At 49.5% G+C, this 18,142-nt stretch overlaps 7 protein-coding genes across 7 annotated transcripts in view; 2 read left to right on the plus strand and 5 right to left on the minus strand.

Annotated features, from left to right (window-relative positions):
- Positions 1-383: 383 nt before the first annotated feature.
- On the minus strand, positions 384-2,165 carry CC84DRAFT_1172470 (uncharacterized protein; the record flags this gene model as incomplete). The annotated part of the gene is made up of 1 exon (XM_018179982.1): positions 384-2,165. The coding sequence occupies one exon, from the start codon at positions 2,163-2,165 to the stop codon at positions 384-386; it is 1,782 nt and encodes a 593-aa protein (XP_018040355.1).
- A 165-nt stretch (positions 2,166-2,330) lies between these two features.
- CC84DRAFT_1138098 (potassium transporter) lies at positions 2,331-5,477 on the minus strand. Its single transcript, XM_018176181.1, has 7 exons — positions 5,078-5,477; positions 4,769-5,029; positions 4,679-4,721; positions 4,269-4,626; positions 3,859-4,222; positions 3,271-3,802; positions 2,331-3,169 (listed from the first exon to the last, which is right to left on the minus strand). The coding sequence occupies exons 1-7, from the start codon at positions 5,282-5,284 to the stop codon at positions 2,505-2,507; spliced, it is 2,430 nt and encodes an 809-aa protein (XP_018040356.1). The 5' UTR covers positions 5,285-5,477; the 3' UTR covers positions 2,331-2,504.
- A 2,840-nt stretch (positions 5,478-8,317) lies between these two features.
- CC84DRAFT_1138099 (uncharacterized protein) lies at positions 8,318-9,283 on the plus strand (the record flags this gene model as incomplete). The annotated part of the gene is made up of 3 exons (XM_018176182.1): positions 8,318-8,621; positions 8,682-8,876; positions 8,943-9,283. 3 exons carry the CDS (start codon positions 8,318-8,320, stop codon positions 9,281-9,283), a joined length of 840 nt encoding a protein of 279 aa, XP_018040357.1.
- A 432-nt stretch (positions 9,284-9,715) lies between these two features.
- On the minus strand, positions 9,716-10,775 carry CC84DRAFT_1255906 (SET domain-containing protein; the record flags this gene model as incomplete). The annotated part of the gene is made up of 2 exons (XM_018184581.1): positions 9,716-10,694; positions 10,747-10,775. The coding sequence occupies 2 exons, from the start codon at positions 10,773-10,775 to the stop codon at positions 9,716-9,718; spliced, it is 1,008 nt and encodes a 335-aa protein (XP_018040358.1).
- A 3,314-nt stretch (positions 10,776-14,089) lies between these two features.
- CC84DRAFT_459112 (uncharacterized protein) lies at positions 14,090-14,537 on the minus strand. Its single transcript, XM_018186358.1, has one exon. The coding sequence runs from the start codon at positions 14,453-14,455 to the stop codon at positions 14,219-14,221; it is 237 nt and encodes a 78-aa protein (XP_018040359.1). The 5' UTR covers positions 14,456-14,537; the 3' UTR covers positions 14,090-14,218.
- A 471-nt stretch (positions 14,538-15,008) lies between these two features.
- On the plus strand, positions 15,009-17,087 carry CC84DRAFT_1236020 (uncharacterized protein). The gene is made up of 3 exons (XM_018183872.1): positions 15,009-15,829; positions 15,977-16,268; positions 16,323-17,087. Exons 1-3 carry the CDS (start codon positions 15,384-15,386, stop codon positions 16,644-16,646), a joined length of 1,062 nt encoding a protein of 353 aa, XP_018040360.1. The 5' UTR covers positions 15,009-15,383; the 3' UTR covers positions 16,647-17,087.
- A 757-nt stretch (positions 17,088-17,844) lies between these two features.
- Positions 17,845-18,142, minus strand: part of CC84DRAFT_459150 (uncharacterized protein) — a 2,598-nt gene continuing 2,300 nt past the window's right edge. Inside the window, exon 5 of the mRNA XM_018186359.1 lies at positions 17,845-18,119. Coding sequence (XP_018040361.1) covers positions 17,955-18,119 — 165 coding nt within the window. The 3' untranslated portion in view covers positions 17,845-17,954. The remainder of the gene's footprint in view (positions 18,120-18,142) is intronic.

The following is an 18,142-nucleotide window of genomic DNA, read 5'->3' on the forward strand; positions in this document are numbered from 1 at the left end:
CCGGACCGCACTAGGCCTTATTTGCAACAAATCACCCCTTTCGCACCTTCTACAACTAAGAGAAACGCACAGTACAGACCTGTATCTTGGCCAGGAATAAATTTATCGTCAGATTCCTGACAGCAAGTACGTTCCGTGTTGACAAGACATCGGGGTTTTTTTTTTCTTAACATCACGTGCATGACACTGTTTACCAAGAGAGTGTGGGCGCGCCTGGCGTCATCCAAAGTAGTGATTTTCATTTTGCATTGACTGTCTTCCAGGTACAAAACAAGAAGCGTACACAGAGGCGTATGTATCCATATAAGTCTAGATACAGCAGACTACCTCTCATTGCCTTCGTATTGCAGAAATTGAAATCGTAAATCCCCAGCAGGATGGAATCAGCCATCTGTTCGCTCTTTCCTGAGCTGAGCCAGCTGTCTACCATTGTCAGCAAGCAATATGTCCTGCATTTGAAGTCGCGCTTCCATGGCTGCCAGCTGATCTGCCAGAGTCTTGTGCTCCGTCAAATTGCATGCGATCTTCTTCCGCTCGACCTCCGAGATGTGATACCATATCATCTGTTGCAGCTCCAGGACCTGTGTCTCATTGTGCTTCGCACGGGCTTGCGCATCTTCCATGCCGCGCGAGAGAGCCTTTGCGATTTCTGCTGGGCCATTGATCTTGAATGAAGTTCCTTTCGTAGTGATGGCAGTCAGTCGTTCAAGAAGGCTCAGTTTGGCTTGTGCGCTCGGCTCAATATTGATTGTGATCTGGAGGTCTCTATCAAGCGGCGCTCGAGGCTTGGGCGAGGGAGCAGAGCTAATCGATTGGGTGGCTAGAGCAGATGCGAACGTTGTGCTAGATTCCAGCATGAGACGTGACTTTGCTTTAGTCACGGGGAAATTCTCGGAGGATGTTATCTTGGGTTTGTCAGAAGGGGATGAGGGCTGCGTCTGGACCGCAGCTACGATGCCTGCTAATGAAAGCGCAGTAGAAGTAATGGATGCAATAGTCGCAGTTGATTCTAGACTCGTGCTGGCATTCATGACTCTGAGGATTCGTTTCTCCTCATGAACCTCTTCAAGCTCGTCAGTAAACGGACTGTCCCTAAAGGCGATTCCAGTGTACTGGTTTTTTAGGTGGCCGGTGGTGCTCTGTAAGGCAGCGATATGGTTTTCGAGACCTTCGACCTCGAACGCTGTATCAGCATACACCTTTTCCAACCACCCGCAAGTCTCTTCCAGCTGCTTAACGTATATCTCGTTTGCCTTCAGAAAGCCCAAAAAGCCTTCAGAGTTGCCCTGGAATGCCTGGAATGGTGAAGGCGCACAATTAGGACTGGAGGAAGGCGTCTCTACATCGAGCAGCACTCTGTGTAGCTCCTGCTTGAGAATATTATTATCCCGCTCCAGTGATGGAAGGCGAACATTGCGCAAACTATTGAGCTCCGTCTGGAGCTCACCAGCGAGATTAGTTTGGGCCTGCAGATCCTCTATCACGCCGGAAGCGTAATCAAGCTGCGCGAGAAGTCGCTTCTTCTCAAGTTTCAGGTCACCGTTCTCGTGCCTGCATAATTCCAGGTCCATGCGTGCAGCAATACCCTCTTCTGCCAGAGCAGCGGCATCGAACTCGATTTGCTCGCGGCCTTTTTCGGTTGCAGTGAGTTGCTGGGTGAGCTCAACGAGAGCCTTGTCGAGATCGCGCTTGGCTTGATCCTGCTCGGCTTGCGACTTTTTTGTCTCCTCGAGCAGCTCCTCATACTCTTTTTTCCACTTCTCGGCGTCAGATCTCAAATGAATGGGCTTCTGAGGCGCAGTGGATGCTCCGACATGACCCAAGATCGCAGGGGCAGTGGTAGTATCAGCTCTGCCGCCGAAAACACGATCGCCTTGGCCTGGACGAAGCGAAGAGTTTCTGTTAGATGTCAACCGCTTCGTTTTGTTTGGAGTGGAGGGTCTCCCCTTGATACTCGGGCTGGGTTTACTACTCGTGACTGTACTATTGCGAGTAGAGGACGGAATCGGAAATCTAGTGAGGACCGCTTGCTTGCGAACCTGACCCGCAGGCTTCTTTGGGCCCCGAGTGGATGCAGCCGTCATCTTCTGTGAGGCCGCTGTAAGATTCTTAGAGACTGCTGACGGCGAGCCAGCGCCCTCAGACAAGTCTTTAGAGTCGGTCATGTTCGCGGTGGGTTAAGCTCAGGCACTGACTGGAGATTCCTGGGGTTTGGATTTCGACTTAGCCTTGTGCTAGCATTTATGAGAGCTGTTAGGTATTGTTCGAACGTCTGTGGACACAATGCTATGTAAAACGAACACACAATGAAGTTAAGAGCTCATAGTTTCGACGTCAAAGACATTGTGCAGAGGCACTCTGCATCTTTCATTCGTACTGTATACTAAAATGTCATGCCCGAGAGACGACGATGAATGAGAATACATCCCAGAAGGTATCAAATGTTCTAAAATAGGAAGGAGACACTCAGAGGCCCAGTAATAACCTAGAGCGATCCTATAGTGTCATACGTCTTTGACGAAACCGACCTCAATGACACGGTCGCGGTCCACGTCCAAGCTAGCGATCTTGGTGCGCGTGTTCTCTCGGATGAACAAGAAAGCACGTAGTAAGGCCTTGCGGAATAAGTTTGTCCCTGGCTTGACCTTCATCTGTTCCTTTCCAATTATGTAGAGAACTTCATGATTGAACGCGCGTTCCAGAGCAGTAAGGCGGGAGGTCGTGCTTGAGACGCTCGTTGCGGGCGTAGCTGCAGGTCGAGCGTTGGCTTCGGAGGACGAGGGCGCCGAGGTTTCTTTCTCAGATACTGGGGTCTTCGCATTGACCTTGGTAACATCGGCCGGGCTGTTTGTATCGGTTCCGGAAGCCGACCTTCCCTCGCCTTCGCGATCAAGAGCACGGCTGACAATATGATTACGCACCTTCTCGAAGATGAGTGAAGCTAGATCTGGCGTGATAACCTCGTCCATGTAGCCGTGTCGGACTACCAGGCGGTAACAGTTGGGAATAGCGAGACGAGACACGTGATAACGGTCTTCGTAGGCTACTGATGGTACTTCGAGGGGGCGAAGATGGAAGAAGACAATGACCTCCGGTGCGGTGACAAGTTTGCGAATAAATTGGCTGAACACGATAGGGGTTGTCTCCCCAGCTTTGTCGAAATAGATACCTGGACGCGCAGATACAGGGTCAGCGTGAGTCAGGGGGTGGTGGCAGGTACGAAGTTTCCATGTCTAAGACAGATCGGCTTCGTAGCAGGAAGGTACGTACCAAAACCCTCAATAGAACTAACTGTCTTGCCACCAAATTTCTCAGTCAGTTGAATGCGCCCATCATCGAAAGTATTGACGAAATGTGTTGTCGGAAAGCGGTCTTCGGCTTCAGCAAACCATTGCTGCTCTTTGCCAAAACGCCACAGGATGAAGATGCTGGCGATCAGGATGGAGAGCAGGATGGTGAACCAAGCACCATCTGGCACTTTAGTGAGCGCTGAAGACAAGAATGCACCATCCATGCTTGCGATAGTAAGCCACGGCAGAAACACAAAGTAAGGGTTGATGCGCCAGACAAGAATCGCGACCAACGTGACCATGCAGGTGTCGAAGAAGGTGACAAACATAACGCATACCCCGTAAGCGTTGCCCAAAGACGTAGTGTTGTTGTAGACGGCGGCGACGATTACGGTTCCAATCATCAAGAGCCAGTTGACTGCAGGCACATAAAGCTGTCCGTGATATTTTGTCGAAGTGTGGACGACTTTGATCTGAGGGAAATACGATAGTTTCATGATTTGCGCAAGGAGCTGATGTGTGTTAAAATCAAGATGCAGTCATATCGGCACCTAAGTGCGACACTCACCTGGAATGTGGCGGTGATCATAGCCTGAGAAGCAACGATTGCAGCCAATATCGCGATGACAAGAGAAGGGTAGAGCCAACCGTTGGGCACGCAGTTGTAGAAGGGATTCGAGTATGCGTCGGGGTTCTCGCTTATGAACGCGGCTTGACCGGAGTATGCGAGCAGTAGACACGGGTAAGCGTATCCAAGCCAGCTGATCTGTACCGCTTGACGACTGAAAGCTCCAATGTCGGCGAAGAGAGCCTCAACACCAGTAAAGCAAAGGAGTATGCCACCCAAACTCCTCCACCCCTCGTATCTGTTCCGAGCGAGGTATTCGAAGGCGTAGTACGGGTTGAAGGCTTTCAGAATAGTATAGTCGTGCCTAATGCTATTAGTACGACCCGGATCAAGATTAGGCAGGTACTAACTTTGCCAAATTGTAGATTCCAAACCCAGCGTTGAACGCAAGCCAGATCATGACGATCGGTGAGAATACAATCGTGAGCCTAGAGATCCCAAGAGGTTGTAGAACGAACAACAAGATCAGAATAGCGCAAGTTACGCCAACGATAGTAGACTTGTCGATGTCTGGCTTGACTACATTCAGACCCTGCACGGCGCCCAGTACAGACTGCGCGGGGGTCAGGACTCCATCCGCCATGACCATGGACACTGCGAAAACGCCGATTGTCTTTAGTAGCCGGCGGAAGAACTTGGTTCTCTCGATCGTCGCGCGGAAGGACTTTTGGGATTTGCTGAGCTCGTTGGTCCTGAAACGTTCCATACCTGCGTAGACACGTCAGAAAGACGCAATAATGACCGGGTGGATAAGACGTACGGATCATGGTAGCTTCGCGTGGGTCGCGGTTGGCGATGTTTGCCTGGAAAATTAGCAAGTCGTGGGAAAATGCAACGTCTGGGTACATACGTAGCGTGACAGCAATGAATACGTTGAGAATGTTCCTCCTTCGCCATCGTTGTCGGCACGAATAATGACGAGAACGTATTTTACAGTGACCATAAGAGTCAAGGACCAGAGGATGAGCGACAGCGCACCAAGCAGGTTTGCCCTATTCGGTGCTTCTGTAAAGGTACCGGAGAACACATAGAGAGGTGAAGTCCCAATGTCGCCATAAATTACACCAATCGACTGGTAAGCGAGCATGAGCACCTGAGAGAAGCTGAACGCCTGCAGAAGTTAGCTGGTTCCTACCAACGTATGCGAGCAAGTACACACTTGTCGTCGCTTGTAGTCGCTCGCATTCCGCAGACCAGCATCTTCATCTTCGGCAGCTTCTACAGCTCCTTCTTTGAAAATCTCGAAGGAGCTTTTTCGTCCCAGTGAACGTGACCTCACGCGAAGCGGCACCACACCGCCGACATCGAGCTCGCGGTCTTGTCGCCGTGGTCGCGGATCGCCTGCGAATTGGATGGTCGTATCCATGATGGGCGGCGGTAAATTCTGGGCTGTCCAAGAGTTGGTTTTCTATCCGACGTTTCGCTTTATACCAAAGCGTTATCTTGACGCGCTTGCAAATCCAGTACGCGATATCAAGCAGTAAACAAGCTTGAGCCGCCTGGGGTAGTTCCCGGTTGGTGGGCTAGGCACGATGCTTATCCATTGGTTGATTTGGTTGGGTGCGCGATTTTTGAGAGTTCTTTGGTGGAGGGGGTGGCTATGGCGGGCTGGATAGGGGAAAGCTCTACGCCATCATCATGGTACCTTCCTGGACAGCTCCCCGGGCCTAAATATGAGGCTACTTGCGAACACAAACAAAGAAGCGAAGGCGAAGTAGATATCACGTTGTCCCCGTGCATTCTTGGTTGAAAACTGCCGGGCAAGATGCCGCGCTGTTTTGGGCCGTTCGTGAGTTCCAACCAAGCATTCGTCTAGACTTATGCAGGGACTGCGGGACGAGCACCAAACAAGCATCAATGACGCATGCGAAACAATGCTGAAGAGCGGTAGCGAAATTCTGCGCGCAAAGAAATACACCGAGCAGGTCGTTCCACCGCGGCTCAGGTGCTTCTAGAACCTGAACGGTACGCTGCCGCAAGCTGACGTGATTCCAATTTCAAGCCGACTCTTCATTCCTCGTATCACTAAGGTCGCGTAGTGATGAAATTCGAACTGCCTGTGCCGCATGGAGTGCGGAGCGGAGTCAAAAGGAACGAATAAGACGAGAGGCAGCGGTGAAAACGTGGGAGTGGGCTTGATCACATGTCGGAATCCACGCTAACTCATTAGATTGGCGTCCGAACGGCCCCACTTCATTAGTGCATCGATCTACCTACTTTCCCACATTGCCTGACAAAATTTCTCCGAACATACGCAAGCGTGGCCTCACTTACGATGTGAGGACTTAGAAGAACAGCTGTAGCGCTTACAAATTATCGCGTGCACGCTTGAGTCCGCGAAAGGTAGTGTCGAACTGAGTATCGATGACCACTTCAGGTTTTCAGCGGCTCAGACGAATCTCTGTAACCTTCGGTGCTACTATAGTCTACTGAGGAACGCTTGGGGATACTTGATGATCCAGATTCAACCATAGAGGATGGTTTAATGCAGTTATTAGAACTCACTTGTGCGGGTATAAATGGCTTCATGGTCTGCCAATAACAATGCGATGTTACTCGGTAATCGCAATCCATATTTATATATTTGATCTTGCGAGACAGCAGTTGGTAGTTTGCGTTTACATATCATAGGTACGCGACTTATGCGCAACAATACAACCATGACATCGAGAACTACAAGTCGAATCGCAAAGCCCCCTTCGATTAATTTGAGCGAGCGATATAGAACTCGCTCCTTTGCGGAAGGCACAAAATTCAGCTGTCATAGGCACCTATATTGGAGATTTCTTCAGTCTGGTCACACTAGAGATCCTCTCGTTGCCTGGGCGCGACTAGGTACGTTGCGTCACGGATAATGCCCTTGGGCAATGATCTAGTCACCGTCTTCGGGAAACTTGAGATTCGCCCTCATATTGCTGTTCTATGCATCACTATACACAAACTGGTGGAGCATACTGAACAAATTCACCAGCAAGGAGTTGCAGCAGAGACAGTATTTAAATCGGCCCTTAACACTCTAGCAGTCGGCAGAAAAACATCTCGCAAATCGATGCTGGAGTTGCGCCTCAAGGTGTGCTACGAGTCTTTCTTTCAACCTTTGTACCTTGTCTTCCAATATAGTCCACTAAGCGTAGCTTATTGTCCATTTTACTGTTGTTGGGTCGTAAACCTACCTGCTCAACAGGTCTTTCCCGTACATTGCTCGACTAACATTTCTCTCGCCCGGGCTATCTTGACCATCAAAATCCTATCAGGCTGCCTGCGCGGTCGCCAGCTTGCGACTCCTTGGCGATGGTAACCTTGTGCCCTGTGTATCAGTACCATAGGCACGTGCTTTGCTGAACTCGCCGAATCGATTGCAAGTTACACGCTGGCAGCCTGACATACGTCAGTTTCTAGGGATTCGATGCCATCGAGCGCTTTATTGCGGCAGACCAGACATATTGCCGGTAATGAATAAATATGTGCGATCTCGTGATACATATGTCTAAAAAGCATATCACCCGTACTACAATCTCGCATGTTGCAGAGCTCGAAGCGGAGGGTTGCATGTAAAAATCTAAGCTGTTGCTGGCATTAATGGCAAGACATCCCTCGCTCTCCCGATACTCGAGGCGATCTTAGGTTCCATCTTTAGTCGACAATGGTGTTCCATTGGGAAAGCCTGACATGGATGGCGTTTGGGGTGCTTCGGACCCTGCGCACAGGCATCAGCCAATCAACGGCGATCGCGACCCCCCTTACCACAGATACTACGACGACACCTGCGCAACCTGCACGCCATCTTTATGCCATGGCAGTCGCCTTGTGCCACCTAAATTTGTCCCATTTATCCAGAAAACAAAGCTTCTCTGCACGCAATGCCGTCCCAGCGATCGCTTTCAGCCTGTCAACGCGAGCAAGTTTGAGGCCCTCGAATGTTTGCCGCTCCGACGCGCCAAAACCCACTGTTCACGGACTTCGTTCTCAACAGGCCGTCTTCCGCTGGCGCTGCCCCCGTGAAGATCGCTACCGAGAAATGGATGAATGTCTAAGCCCAATCGTTGTTGTGGGGATTGTTGTCCGGTCCACGTCGTGCAGACGTGTGCACGACATCTGAGGCTTCCTCGCCATCTGAAACACATTATCAAACCTCCGCCAGGACATCCCCGTAGCGCACATCTGCGCATGCCCATTGTTACACGCAGGGCTTCCGGTGTAATTTCGTTGGGCATCTTGGAGGGACTAAATATGTGAGGGAGCCGCCCGCAAGCGCTTCCGATGTTATTGCTGTTGGTAGGTAATTCACCGCGCGTTCTGCCTCTTGCAGGAAACACACTCATTTGCTACTTCTCTTCCCGTCAAGCTTTCTTTCATTCAAGATTCTGTCTCTTTTAATCGGCTATACTTCATTCCCATAATGCTCTTTACTTACTCTCTCCGGTCATTCCTCGTGCTCTTCTTTTTCTTACAGTTCACTATTGCCGAACGGAAATGCTATGCGCTCGATGGCACTCAATTAGGCGACTCCTATGGGGCCTGCGATACTAGTGCAAAACACAGTGGCTGCTGTGCTGTTCACGGTGCAGCAGGCGCAGTAGACCTCTGCCTTTCCAACGGACTTTGCATGGCTACCAACGAGAAATATATGGGTACCATATGGCAAGTTGGATGTACAGATCCAACCGGCATGGATCCGTCATGTCCAGAGATGTGCCCGGATGGTAAGCTTTCTCTCTTGTGGCTTCCTTCCCCTGCTATAACAGCACTGATATGTCGCATAGCTCGTGATACTTTCGCCAATGGCTCCAGCGTTTCTGCCTGGAACGTCCAGATGTGCGATTTTGGAAGCTATTGTTGCCGCGCAGCAGGTGACCTTCGCAGCTGCTGTAACAACGCGACAGCACCTCAGATCAAGACCAACTTCATCGGCGCATTCCAATTTGAGACATCCACAGATGGAGCCTCTTCCACAGGCCGTTCTATTTCAACGGTTTCTTCAACCCGACCCAGCGCGACATCATCAGCGAGCACCTCGCCCACAGAAATTCTCGCCGCAGCCGCATCATCGACCAACACCTTTCCAACTGCATCTACTCAGGCAGACCTTTGCGCCGCCGAGAAACGCCGGACCAATGTTATAGGAGGTACCCTGGCTGGATTCTTTTGCGTCGCTATCATAAGCCTGCTGGCCGCCATCTTCTTCCTCTTCCAGAAAGAAAAGAAGCAGCGCAAGTTGAAAGAGCATTACGAGGAACAGTTTGCAACAACCAGTTGGCGTGCATATGGGTCTGGGATGCCATCTCGGACCACCGTCGTTGAAGGAGACCCGACGAAGGCAGAGAAGGATCTCGAAGTCCGGTATATTGGAAGGCAGAACACATGAGAAAGAAGTTGTATGATTCGACGATTTCCTTAGGGGTGTTCTCCTTGTTTTTCTAATGCGTTTCAGAAACCGATAACGAGCAATGTATAATGGTAGTTAGTATATTGGTAGTGTGTATTCGGCGGAGACCATTGAAATCTCTGTTCATATCCTAATATACCGGCCTTTGTATCATCGTCGTATTCGGGGTGCATCAATTTCGCGCGCTATATGCCATATGCCTTCTACATCTGTTTTTACGCCATGACTTTGTCACAAGCTGTCAGGATCCTTAAGGGATTAGACCATTGATCTCATCGCATAAGTCCAACGAGGTGCAGAGTCACAGTGTCTTTAGTTCGTGAGTCAATTTTCCTACTCGCAGTCGAAGAATAAGCTTCCCATAATCTTCCAGCACCATAACAATACAACGTGCTGCACTACTGGAAGTCATCAGACCCGCTGTAAATCAACCAAAAGCTCTTCAATCCGCTTGAGATCATCACTAGTATCTTTCGGACCCAGTTTCCACTGCAACAGATTTTGTTTCGCCTTGTGGCCCCAAGCCAGCGCCTCTGAGTGCCTCCCAAGACCAGCATAGACATAAGCCATCCGCTCCATGTCTTCTGTCACGAGCACTTCTAGGCCTTCCGTCTCGCTGATCCCCAAAATCTCGTTCTCCCACTGAATGACCTGTTCAGTGTTGTAGTCTTCGGCAGTCAAGGCCTCCAATTGATCATGAAGTTGTGTAAAGCGCTCTCGTCTCCAGTCGCTCTCCGCAAGTTTGTATATGCCAGATGCGCATAGATTGCACGAGCACTTGAAACCCCAATTCTCTTTGTACAACTTTTGGCGCTCAGCATATTTCAAATTAACCTTGCCGTATGAGATTGTGATCTCTTGCCAGGGAGGGATATCCCTCAGCGCTCGGATTTCCATTGATAGCGTCCGTGGGATAAATTTCGCATTCGCGTTTGGTTGACAAGCATGGTTGATCCTGGAAACCTTGGGAAAAAGACACAAGTACTCATCCCCGACACCCCCGTCGTTGAACTGACACGAGAAGGAGTTTGTTTTCAATATGGCGTCCAGTCCTGTTGTCCCGGAAGGCTTATCGAGCGCCATGATAGCATCGTAGTCCTCTTCAGTGAGCATACGTGCCGCAGTCTCGAGCAGCTTGGATCCTTCATGGGGCGTGATATGCAGTGGTAGCCGTGCGCTCGAAACAATTGCAGCTGAGTCGAGCATGATTATATCGCCCTTTTTGATCTCTCGTTTGGAAATGACGCCTTTGCCCTTCCCACGAATACTTCGTACTTCGTAACAATCATCTTTTGAAGTGCCAATCTTATCAGCGGTGCCTACGGCATGGCCCTCCTCGTCCAATAAGTGCTCCCGTGCTTCAAATACACCTTGGGCCGCTTTCGGTGTGCTGATGATGCTAAGCCCACGATTGTTGCGGTAATGCAATAACGTATGCGCACAATATGTACTTGTGGTACTCTTGGAGCATGTAGGCGCCAACGACCACTCAAGGCTAGGTCTCAGCCTACTGTCAGCTGGGGCGCATATGGTCTGTTGTTGGTTGGGAAGATGCGCAGGGTTCTCGCATTGGAAGATAGCTCTGGCTTTGCTGCAGAGGACGAGGGGGCTGCATAGCAGCAGCAAATGTAACGACCTCATTTGTTTCTGGTCAGTATGGCAGTTCGTGACACGGTCAGGCAGAAATACGTGTCGAAGGAGGTGGTCGGGGCTGCGACGAATCTGAAACGGGGGTGCGACAGGGGTGCATACGCGATGCGGTCCCACAAGTTGCAGATCATTGAAAGGCGTCGGTTGTGGCGTCCGATTGCGCAAGTCAAAAGACACTTAAAATAGAAGCATGTACTCTGTCTCCGTTAAGGGCATCGCTAGTCTGACTGTGTACACAAATCAGGTACGACCGAACTGAGCGTATGCGCAAACACCTCGTTCACCATCTTCGTCACTTCTTCGCTCACCTGCGCATCATGTCCTTCAATGATCTCCTCCAAAAACTTACGCATCTGTTCCAATCTCGCCCTGAACTCCTCCAAGTCGTCAAGATACACCCTTGATTTCGGTATAGACTTCGCTTCCAGTCTGGTTGATATGTTGATGTCGCCCGCTCTTTTGGACAAGCTCTTAGTTAACCTCTGGATGCGTAAGCTTAGCAATATCGTGCCGTCTGGGGCAAAGAGAATCATTTGAGGTGATCGGTACGAGTATCTGTTCCACCGCATATCCAGAGCATGGCCGCGCTCCATGTCGACAGGGCGCTTGCACTCATGTTATATTGAACATGAGTCCATAGCGGCGATTTTGATATCTAATCGGGTTTCATGGGCCTCTGAAACGGTGAAACTGAGTTTTCCTTGGCAGAACTCTGTGCACTTTTTACCTGGAGAATTCGTCATGGTGCTGTCGGTCACAGAGCCCCCAATAGCTACCAGATCGTGGGTACAAAGTCAACGGTATAGAAATCTGAGACTTCGTCGATTGACTTTGGCAACTTCTGAGTGGTCATGGTGATTGGCAGTCAGCCCAAACCTCACGGCAATTCAAGATGACAAACCGTCGAACACAATAGGCGACTAGAACGCCGCAGTAATGTGAGGAATTTCTAGATCGTAGGGATTCGCGACTCGCTTGAGATAAAAGTGCACATTGTCTGGGATTGACGAAATTTGATGGATGTATTGTAAAGTGTTGAAAGAGCCCTGTCAACTTTCGAGAAAATCTTTTGAAATGATTTATTGTTGTCCAATGCCTTTAGGCAGGACCCAGAAGATTACCTCGCTGTAATGAGAGAAAATACCCCATGACCATGCCTTGCATGCCCACACAGTACCTAATATACCATCGTTCAATCGATGACTCTTCGCAACCTCTTGCAAGCCACGAAACAATGCCATCATTCATGCTCGATGCTTGATGTGATGTCAGCCCAGACCGCAACTCATCACGAAGAGCTAAACATGGCGACTTCCAATATATGCTTGTGCAGTGTCTTCCACTTATCCTAACCCATCTGATCAGATATTGATCCCACTCCACCCCTTTGCTTGGATAACTTACTATATCTCGGCAGATGCCGAAAATTTAGTGACGCTCACTTGAACATCTCGAGAGGCTTTGCAGGAAAGACCTCAAGCACGATGTCGGCAACCCTGTAGCCACCGCGCTGCACACTGTGGTCCCATAGAACATCAGCGGCGAGTCTCTGCATGAGGTCCGAGCGAGCGCGTTGGTACTCATTGTTCGCGTCACGCCCTGTTTTGAGAAGCCTAGCCCTGTTGCCCTCACGTGTCTTGAAGCGGCGCTCTGTGTTGCGGAAGCGGACTGCTGAGTCAATGATCCGACGAACGAACTCTTGGACCTCAACCGAGATCACTAATTCCCCGCGCTTATCGCGAATGAGCTGATATAGCTCGGCGGTCTTCGCTTGAGCGTGTTGCGCGGTCTTATCATTGGTGAGGTCATGGGCTACGGGCGCCATCTCTGCGTTCTCGACAGCTTTGACACCTATCTTGGATGCCGACATGGTGATTTTTATGACTGTTAGATCGTTGCGTAATAGATCTAGTCGTTGAACAAAAGCTTGCTCGGGCCAAATTTTGTGGGGAACCTTTGTACTCGTGAGAAATTGAGGACCAGGGGCCACGCGAACGTCAGGTGCCGTTGCTAAGAGAACACCACCGGTAATAATTCCGTTGTTTTTCACTTGCACCTCTTGATTGGGTATTTCTGTGGCTAGCGTATGTTCGTTGCCTTTCGTCCTGGCGAAATTCTTTTGCTTGCGGCTGGCCTCGAGGGCATTTCTGGAATCGACACCTGCAGCTGCTGGGCCGTTTACTCTGTCAAACGCGGAGACCTGGGCTTCCCAGTCTTTGACCCCCAAGTTGGGCGCATGATTCGGGCCCACTTCGAACCCTGCCTTTTGGCGATCTATCACACGTTGATGGACTACCTGGACCATCTCGATCACCTCTCGTCCTTTGTTTATCTTGACACGCGTGCTGCCAAGTTCAGTAAAACGAGGCTACGTGCCCTTCCCGAACTTTTCCATAATGTCAACTCCTTCGCCAGCGAGGAAAGCCTCCATCTGAGGGAGCCCGACTTTGTTGTAGAGGGTGCTGTCAGAGTAGGTGGTGTGACTTGTATACCACTTGGGATTGAAGGAACGTTTTTTCGGCTCTTTCTTAGTTCTCTGCACATTGGTGGAAGTATAAATATTTGGAACGCCTACGAATTGCGATGGATCAGCGCTGATAGTCGGAGAGTGGCTGTTCTTGTCTGTCGGATAACTTGTAGCGATGCCCTTCGGGGTGACATAGGTGGCTTCGGAGTTGGGCAGGGACGTTGCGGCTGCTAAGAAGCTGTTAGATGTGCGCCTCTGTCAATTCGAGAGGAAGCTAATTGAGTACCTTCAAGCTTTTCTCGCTTGCCAGCAATCTGGGTCTTCATGTATTTGGATACTCCAGCATCTTCGATATCTCCAACTCGACCATTGAGATTGATAAGGCGGCCACCATTGGCTTCATTCAATCGGCCATCGGATAACTGCCGGAGCGGCATAGTGCCCTGATCCATATCGGCAGCTGTGATTCGTGTAAAGCGCTGTGCTTCTGTGACTTGATGTATGTGGGTGCTTGCTTGTGTTAGCAGCTAAAAGTCTATAGGTAAAACGCGACGAACATCTGCTCGCTCAAAACAGGCGATACCTAAGCAGAGCCAAAGCTCTGTACGGGAAGCAATCATGCAGCACTTACGGTTGTAATGACTAACCAAGTAGATTTGCGAAGAGCCGGTCGATAAAGGCTTGGGTGAGCAAGTGTGTTGTCGCTTTCGCTGAGTCTATTCTAGTCTGCGCGCTCTGGATATTTGTGCCGATGCGCCCCGAAGAGGCAAGAGCAGGCTACCACGTGATCGGCCCGTTCACGCCACCCCTGCATGAATGACGTAGCTGATCATATCCGATACGTCGGCGATCTGAGCGCACCAAGAGCCTCCTGATCTGTATCTAGCCAGGCAGCGAACGGTCAAGAGTCCTGGAGCGCTGAAACTGGAAACACCATCGACAGGTTTGCATGAATGCTTTGGCAATGACCAGGGCATCCGAACGAGACTAAACGTCACTGACAATACCAAGTTGCTCCAGAATGGTCTTGGCATTGATATCTATGGAATTACAGATGAAATCCATCATATTTTAAATTTGAGCGTACCGTTCAGACGTATGTAGTTCGTATATCGCTCTTGGAAGATATAATGGTGGAAGTGGGATAAAACATAAGAGGTTCCAAGTGAGCGAGAAGCGGATCAGAATATTGTAGAATTAAGACTGAAGTTTTGAGACAATAGAAGCATGATCGTATGATAGCACTATCTATAGCAGCGTTATGGAGAGCTATCGAACAGACATGCGCCAGAATGTATCGGAAGAGAGATCTTTTAAGAGAGATCTTTTACTGAGTGAATCTTTAACTAGACAAGACCGTAATAAGCCATGAGATCAGGAGGACTTCGGAGCTCGATGACCCTGAGATAAGTCGTATTTTATTTGCTTGTAACACACTCTCTACGGTAAGTGTTACATCCGTCTAAAGTCAAAGGAAACAGAGATTTTGTACAAGTCGTGCATCTTGCTCCTGACGCCTGTCGCTAGGAATGACAATCACGGTGATTCCATTAGCGGTCAGTAGAGGGAATGAAAGCTGCAAATATTGCCGCTGTTAGAATCCGTGAGATTTTGTGAATGCGTCAAATAGTGACGGTGCGCAGATCGATTATTGTAGCCATTGTATAGGCATCTTTACTGCTTGTTATAATAGGATACAGATCTTCTCCACGGGTCAATATACCATAATCAACTGCTTGGTCTGTATATCATAGCTACTTTCGGCTACTATATATTTCCCCGTCTCCGCAGTGCGTCTTCGTGTGAAAGCTGAGCATGTGACCCGTTCAAGCGCTCATATCGCACGGCGGTGATCAGTGTAATCTATGAAACCCCCAGCCTACATTAATCCGCCGACGCAGGGCTGCTTGCCCAAGTCCATCAGCCACATCTCCCACCACTTCACTCACATTGCCCGCTGCAATGAGTGACTTTTCCTTGGAGTCGCCTGGAGACGGCTCTAGTGAGACTCAAAGCAGTCGTGGTGGTGAGCATATGTTTGATTGTTATCGAGGAACAAAGCTTACTATACTAGGTGTGATGATTCCTACCGACCGCGTTACCAAGACCGCTATAGGCTTGGACGCAATCAATGCAAACCTGAAGAATGGCCCTATCGAAGATACGGCGGAGAAACTGCAAGGCCTCGTCGACTTCTTCAATCCAACGCACGATTTAGCAGTGGTTGAAGATGACCCCGTCTTCGACAACAGAGCCAATTTTCTGAGATTACGGCGAAGATCTCCGCCAAAGCTTCCACCCTCTCTGCACGCATGCCTCCCTATGATGCCCACGCCGAAAAAGATTGTTACACACTGGGACAGCATGGAACACCAGCGCTCGAACGATAAGAAACCTTTCGAAGATTGGTTTTCCGAGATGGAAAGGCAACGCGCCAATGCTAGCAAGAAACTCTACCAACCGCTTGTCGGGGTCGGGAAACATAGATACATTGCGCGAGAGCGTGAACAATAGCTATGTGAGAACGAATGAGCGTTTAGATCTCATGAAAACAGCATTGCGAACATCGAGGATACTGTAGAGGTAGCGCGAAAGATCGTGCCCCGTGTCGCCGCAAATATCACCGCTCTCAGCAACACAGCTGAAGACCATACGGATATGTTGCGACGCCTTGGCGCATTTGTACACGTGCTTCGGACGCCACATGATGGCACTACCACAGCGACTAACGAAGACATCAAGACCATCGATAAAACTGCGTCAAGCATCAGGAAGATCGCCAAAGATGACGTTTCCGACGTGAGCCGACAACTTCAAAAGATAGAGAAGTCCGTCGAATATGTCGATGTCTGTGTTTGTGAAGCTGCAGAAACGAGAACTTAGAATTTCACTACGTTTTAGGCCGGCCTGTCGACTATCGGGAAGAAGGTTGCTGAAAATGTCGCGGACAGCATCAAACACAATATCGAAATCGCAGCGACTATCCAAGCTATGCACGACCTAGCCGACTCTATGAGCTCCCAACTGTCTATCATCCAGGAGCAAGTTGTTGACGACAAGACCAACGAAGAAATAGCAGCTGTCTCGACACAGTTGGAACGCTTTGGTTCGACCGCAACCTCAAAGCTGACCAAGATTGAGGAAGAAGTCGGCAATGTCGCCTTACATATCGCTAATGTCGCTCAGAACCAGGTTTCATATTCTTCCGCTATGGATAAGATGTAGTGACGGTTCTGTGAGACCCAGGAAACAGAGCTGGGTGCTGTCATGGAGTATCTCGTAGGGATTTAGTCTGCTGTGGATAGTGTGAAGGGGGCTATGTGTACTTCCTCAGCAGTATCACCAATGTAATAGCGTATGTATAAGCGGTAGGATGCACAAACCAAGAAAGTGACGACCGAAATGGCCGCACCGGTCAACACGGCTGCAGTTTGCTCCAGCGCGGACATCAAGCACTTCTAAAATTTGACTGCCCGCTCTTGTACCATTGAGAAGAAGACCTCTGGGATGTAATCTCTGTCCGAAAATACAGAAGATAGTTTCAAGGACTCAGTCTCTACTCGCGCCAACACAGTTGCAATTCTGGACCAGCTTGGGAAGATTTCATCAGATTGCAGGACTTTCTACCGTCCAGGCCAAGGATCACATATTTATAATGGATACGATCTCGAGTAATATTGACAAGTGTGACAATGGCATTGAGGCTATTTCCAAGGAGGTGCTTTCGATTGATACGTTCCTCCACGACCGCATGGCTCGCCTTATCGAAACCTTTACCTCGACATCCAAAATCACTTGCAAGGCCATGTGGGAACTTGGTCCCGCTCGCATAGCCTCTGGTATTATGTACCTTAATGTTTTCTCTCCACAGCTAGCCCTACTTATAACAATATTACGATCATGCAGATGTCTCCTGCCCTTCTTTACAAAGGTATATCCATCTAAGCAAAATCAAGCACTAAGAACTATGGGCGTATTTTCAATTTTATGGATTTTGAGACCTGATTCTATTTTGCTCTAAGCAAAAAACCTATACCGAGAATATAAAGGAGATCGCGGCGGTGAGGCTGTAGATATCGCGAAGTGAGTGTGAATCGCCACCCCTGATTAGTACCTCGAATCGAGCATGTCCAATTAGAAGCATTATTAGATACGCAATAGAGTTGCTAAATCAACGTATTTCATCTTCTCTGATCGGCTAGCCTTGCTCCCTCCGTATGTGATCTTTGGGCTTCCAGGGTTATTAGCCTTACATGCCGGAACATCGGAGCACGACACCATTCTATTAGAGCTATAGCGGCCCCTTTAACTTGATTCAGTGTAAGATAGCAGCTATAGCACCCTAACCTTTAGAACAGGTTTACGAGATTCTAGGAAGCTGAAGTACGTCTCTAACAACTAGATGTCTAATTCTTCTGCCAGACGGATGCCCTCAGACTTAATACATAAGTTAGCGTCTGCTTGCTCCATTATCCATTCATCCAAAGCACTAAATAAAGATAGAAGGTCAGCATGACCAGCTCTAAAAATTGTTCAATGCTGTTGCGCACACTGCTGGAGTAAAGCTATAGCTTCACCACTATGGCCTAGTGATTTCCAGGTGAAAGCTAGGTTGCGCATGCTAGTCAGCGTGTCTGGATGGTCCGCTCCAAGCTTCGTCTTGCTTATCTCCACCACCTGCACGTCTAGCTTCTCCGCCTCCTCCCATCGGCCTTGGTTCC

The sequence above is a fragment of the Paraphaeosphaeria sporulosa genome (assembly GCF_001642045.1).
Source record: "Paraphaeosphaeria sporulosa strain AP3s5-JAC2a unplaced genomic scaffold CC84scaffold_2, whole genome shotgun sequence".
In the NCBI taxonomy this organism is placed as follows: Eukaryota; Fungi; Ascomycota; class Dothideomycetes; order Pleosporales; family Didymosphaeriaceae; genus Paraphaeosphaeria; species Paraphaeosphaeria sporulosa.

Coding starts and splice junctions, on each gene's coding strand:
- CC84DRAFT_1138098 (XM_018176181.1), bottom strand. CDS start 5,284: ATGGATACGACCATCCAATTCGCAGGCGATCCGCGACCACGGCGACAA. Junction 5,030..5,077: donor GCGACTACAAGCGACGACAA/GTGTGTACTTGC, acceptor TAACTTCTGCAG/GCGTTCAGCTTCTCTCAGGT. Junction 4,627..4,678: donor ACGCGAAGCTACCATGATCC/GTACGTCTTATC, acceptor GTGTCTACGCAG/GTATGGAACGTTTCAGGACC.
- CC84DRAFT_459112 (XM_018186358.1), bottom strand. CDS start 14,455: ATGCCAAGACCATTCTGGAGCAACTTGGTATTGTCAGTGACGTTTAGT.
- CC84DRAFT_1236020 (XM_018183872.1), top strand. CDS start 15,384: ATGAGTGACTTTTCCTTGGAGTCGCCTGGAGACGGCTCTAGTGAGACT. Junction 15,830..15,976: donor AAGAAACCTTTCGAAGATTG/GTTTTCCGAGAT, acceptor TCATGAAAACAG/CATTGCGAACATCGAGGATA. Junction 16,269..16,322: donor AGTCCGTCGAATATGTCGAT/GTCTGTGTTTGT, acceptor ACTACGTTTTAG/GCCGGCCTGTCGACTATCGG.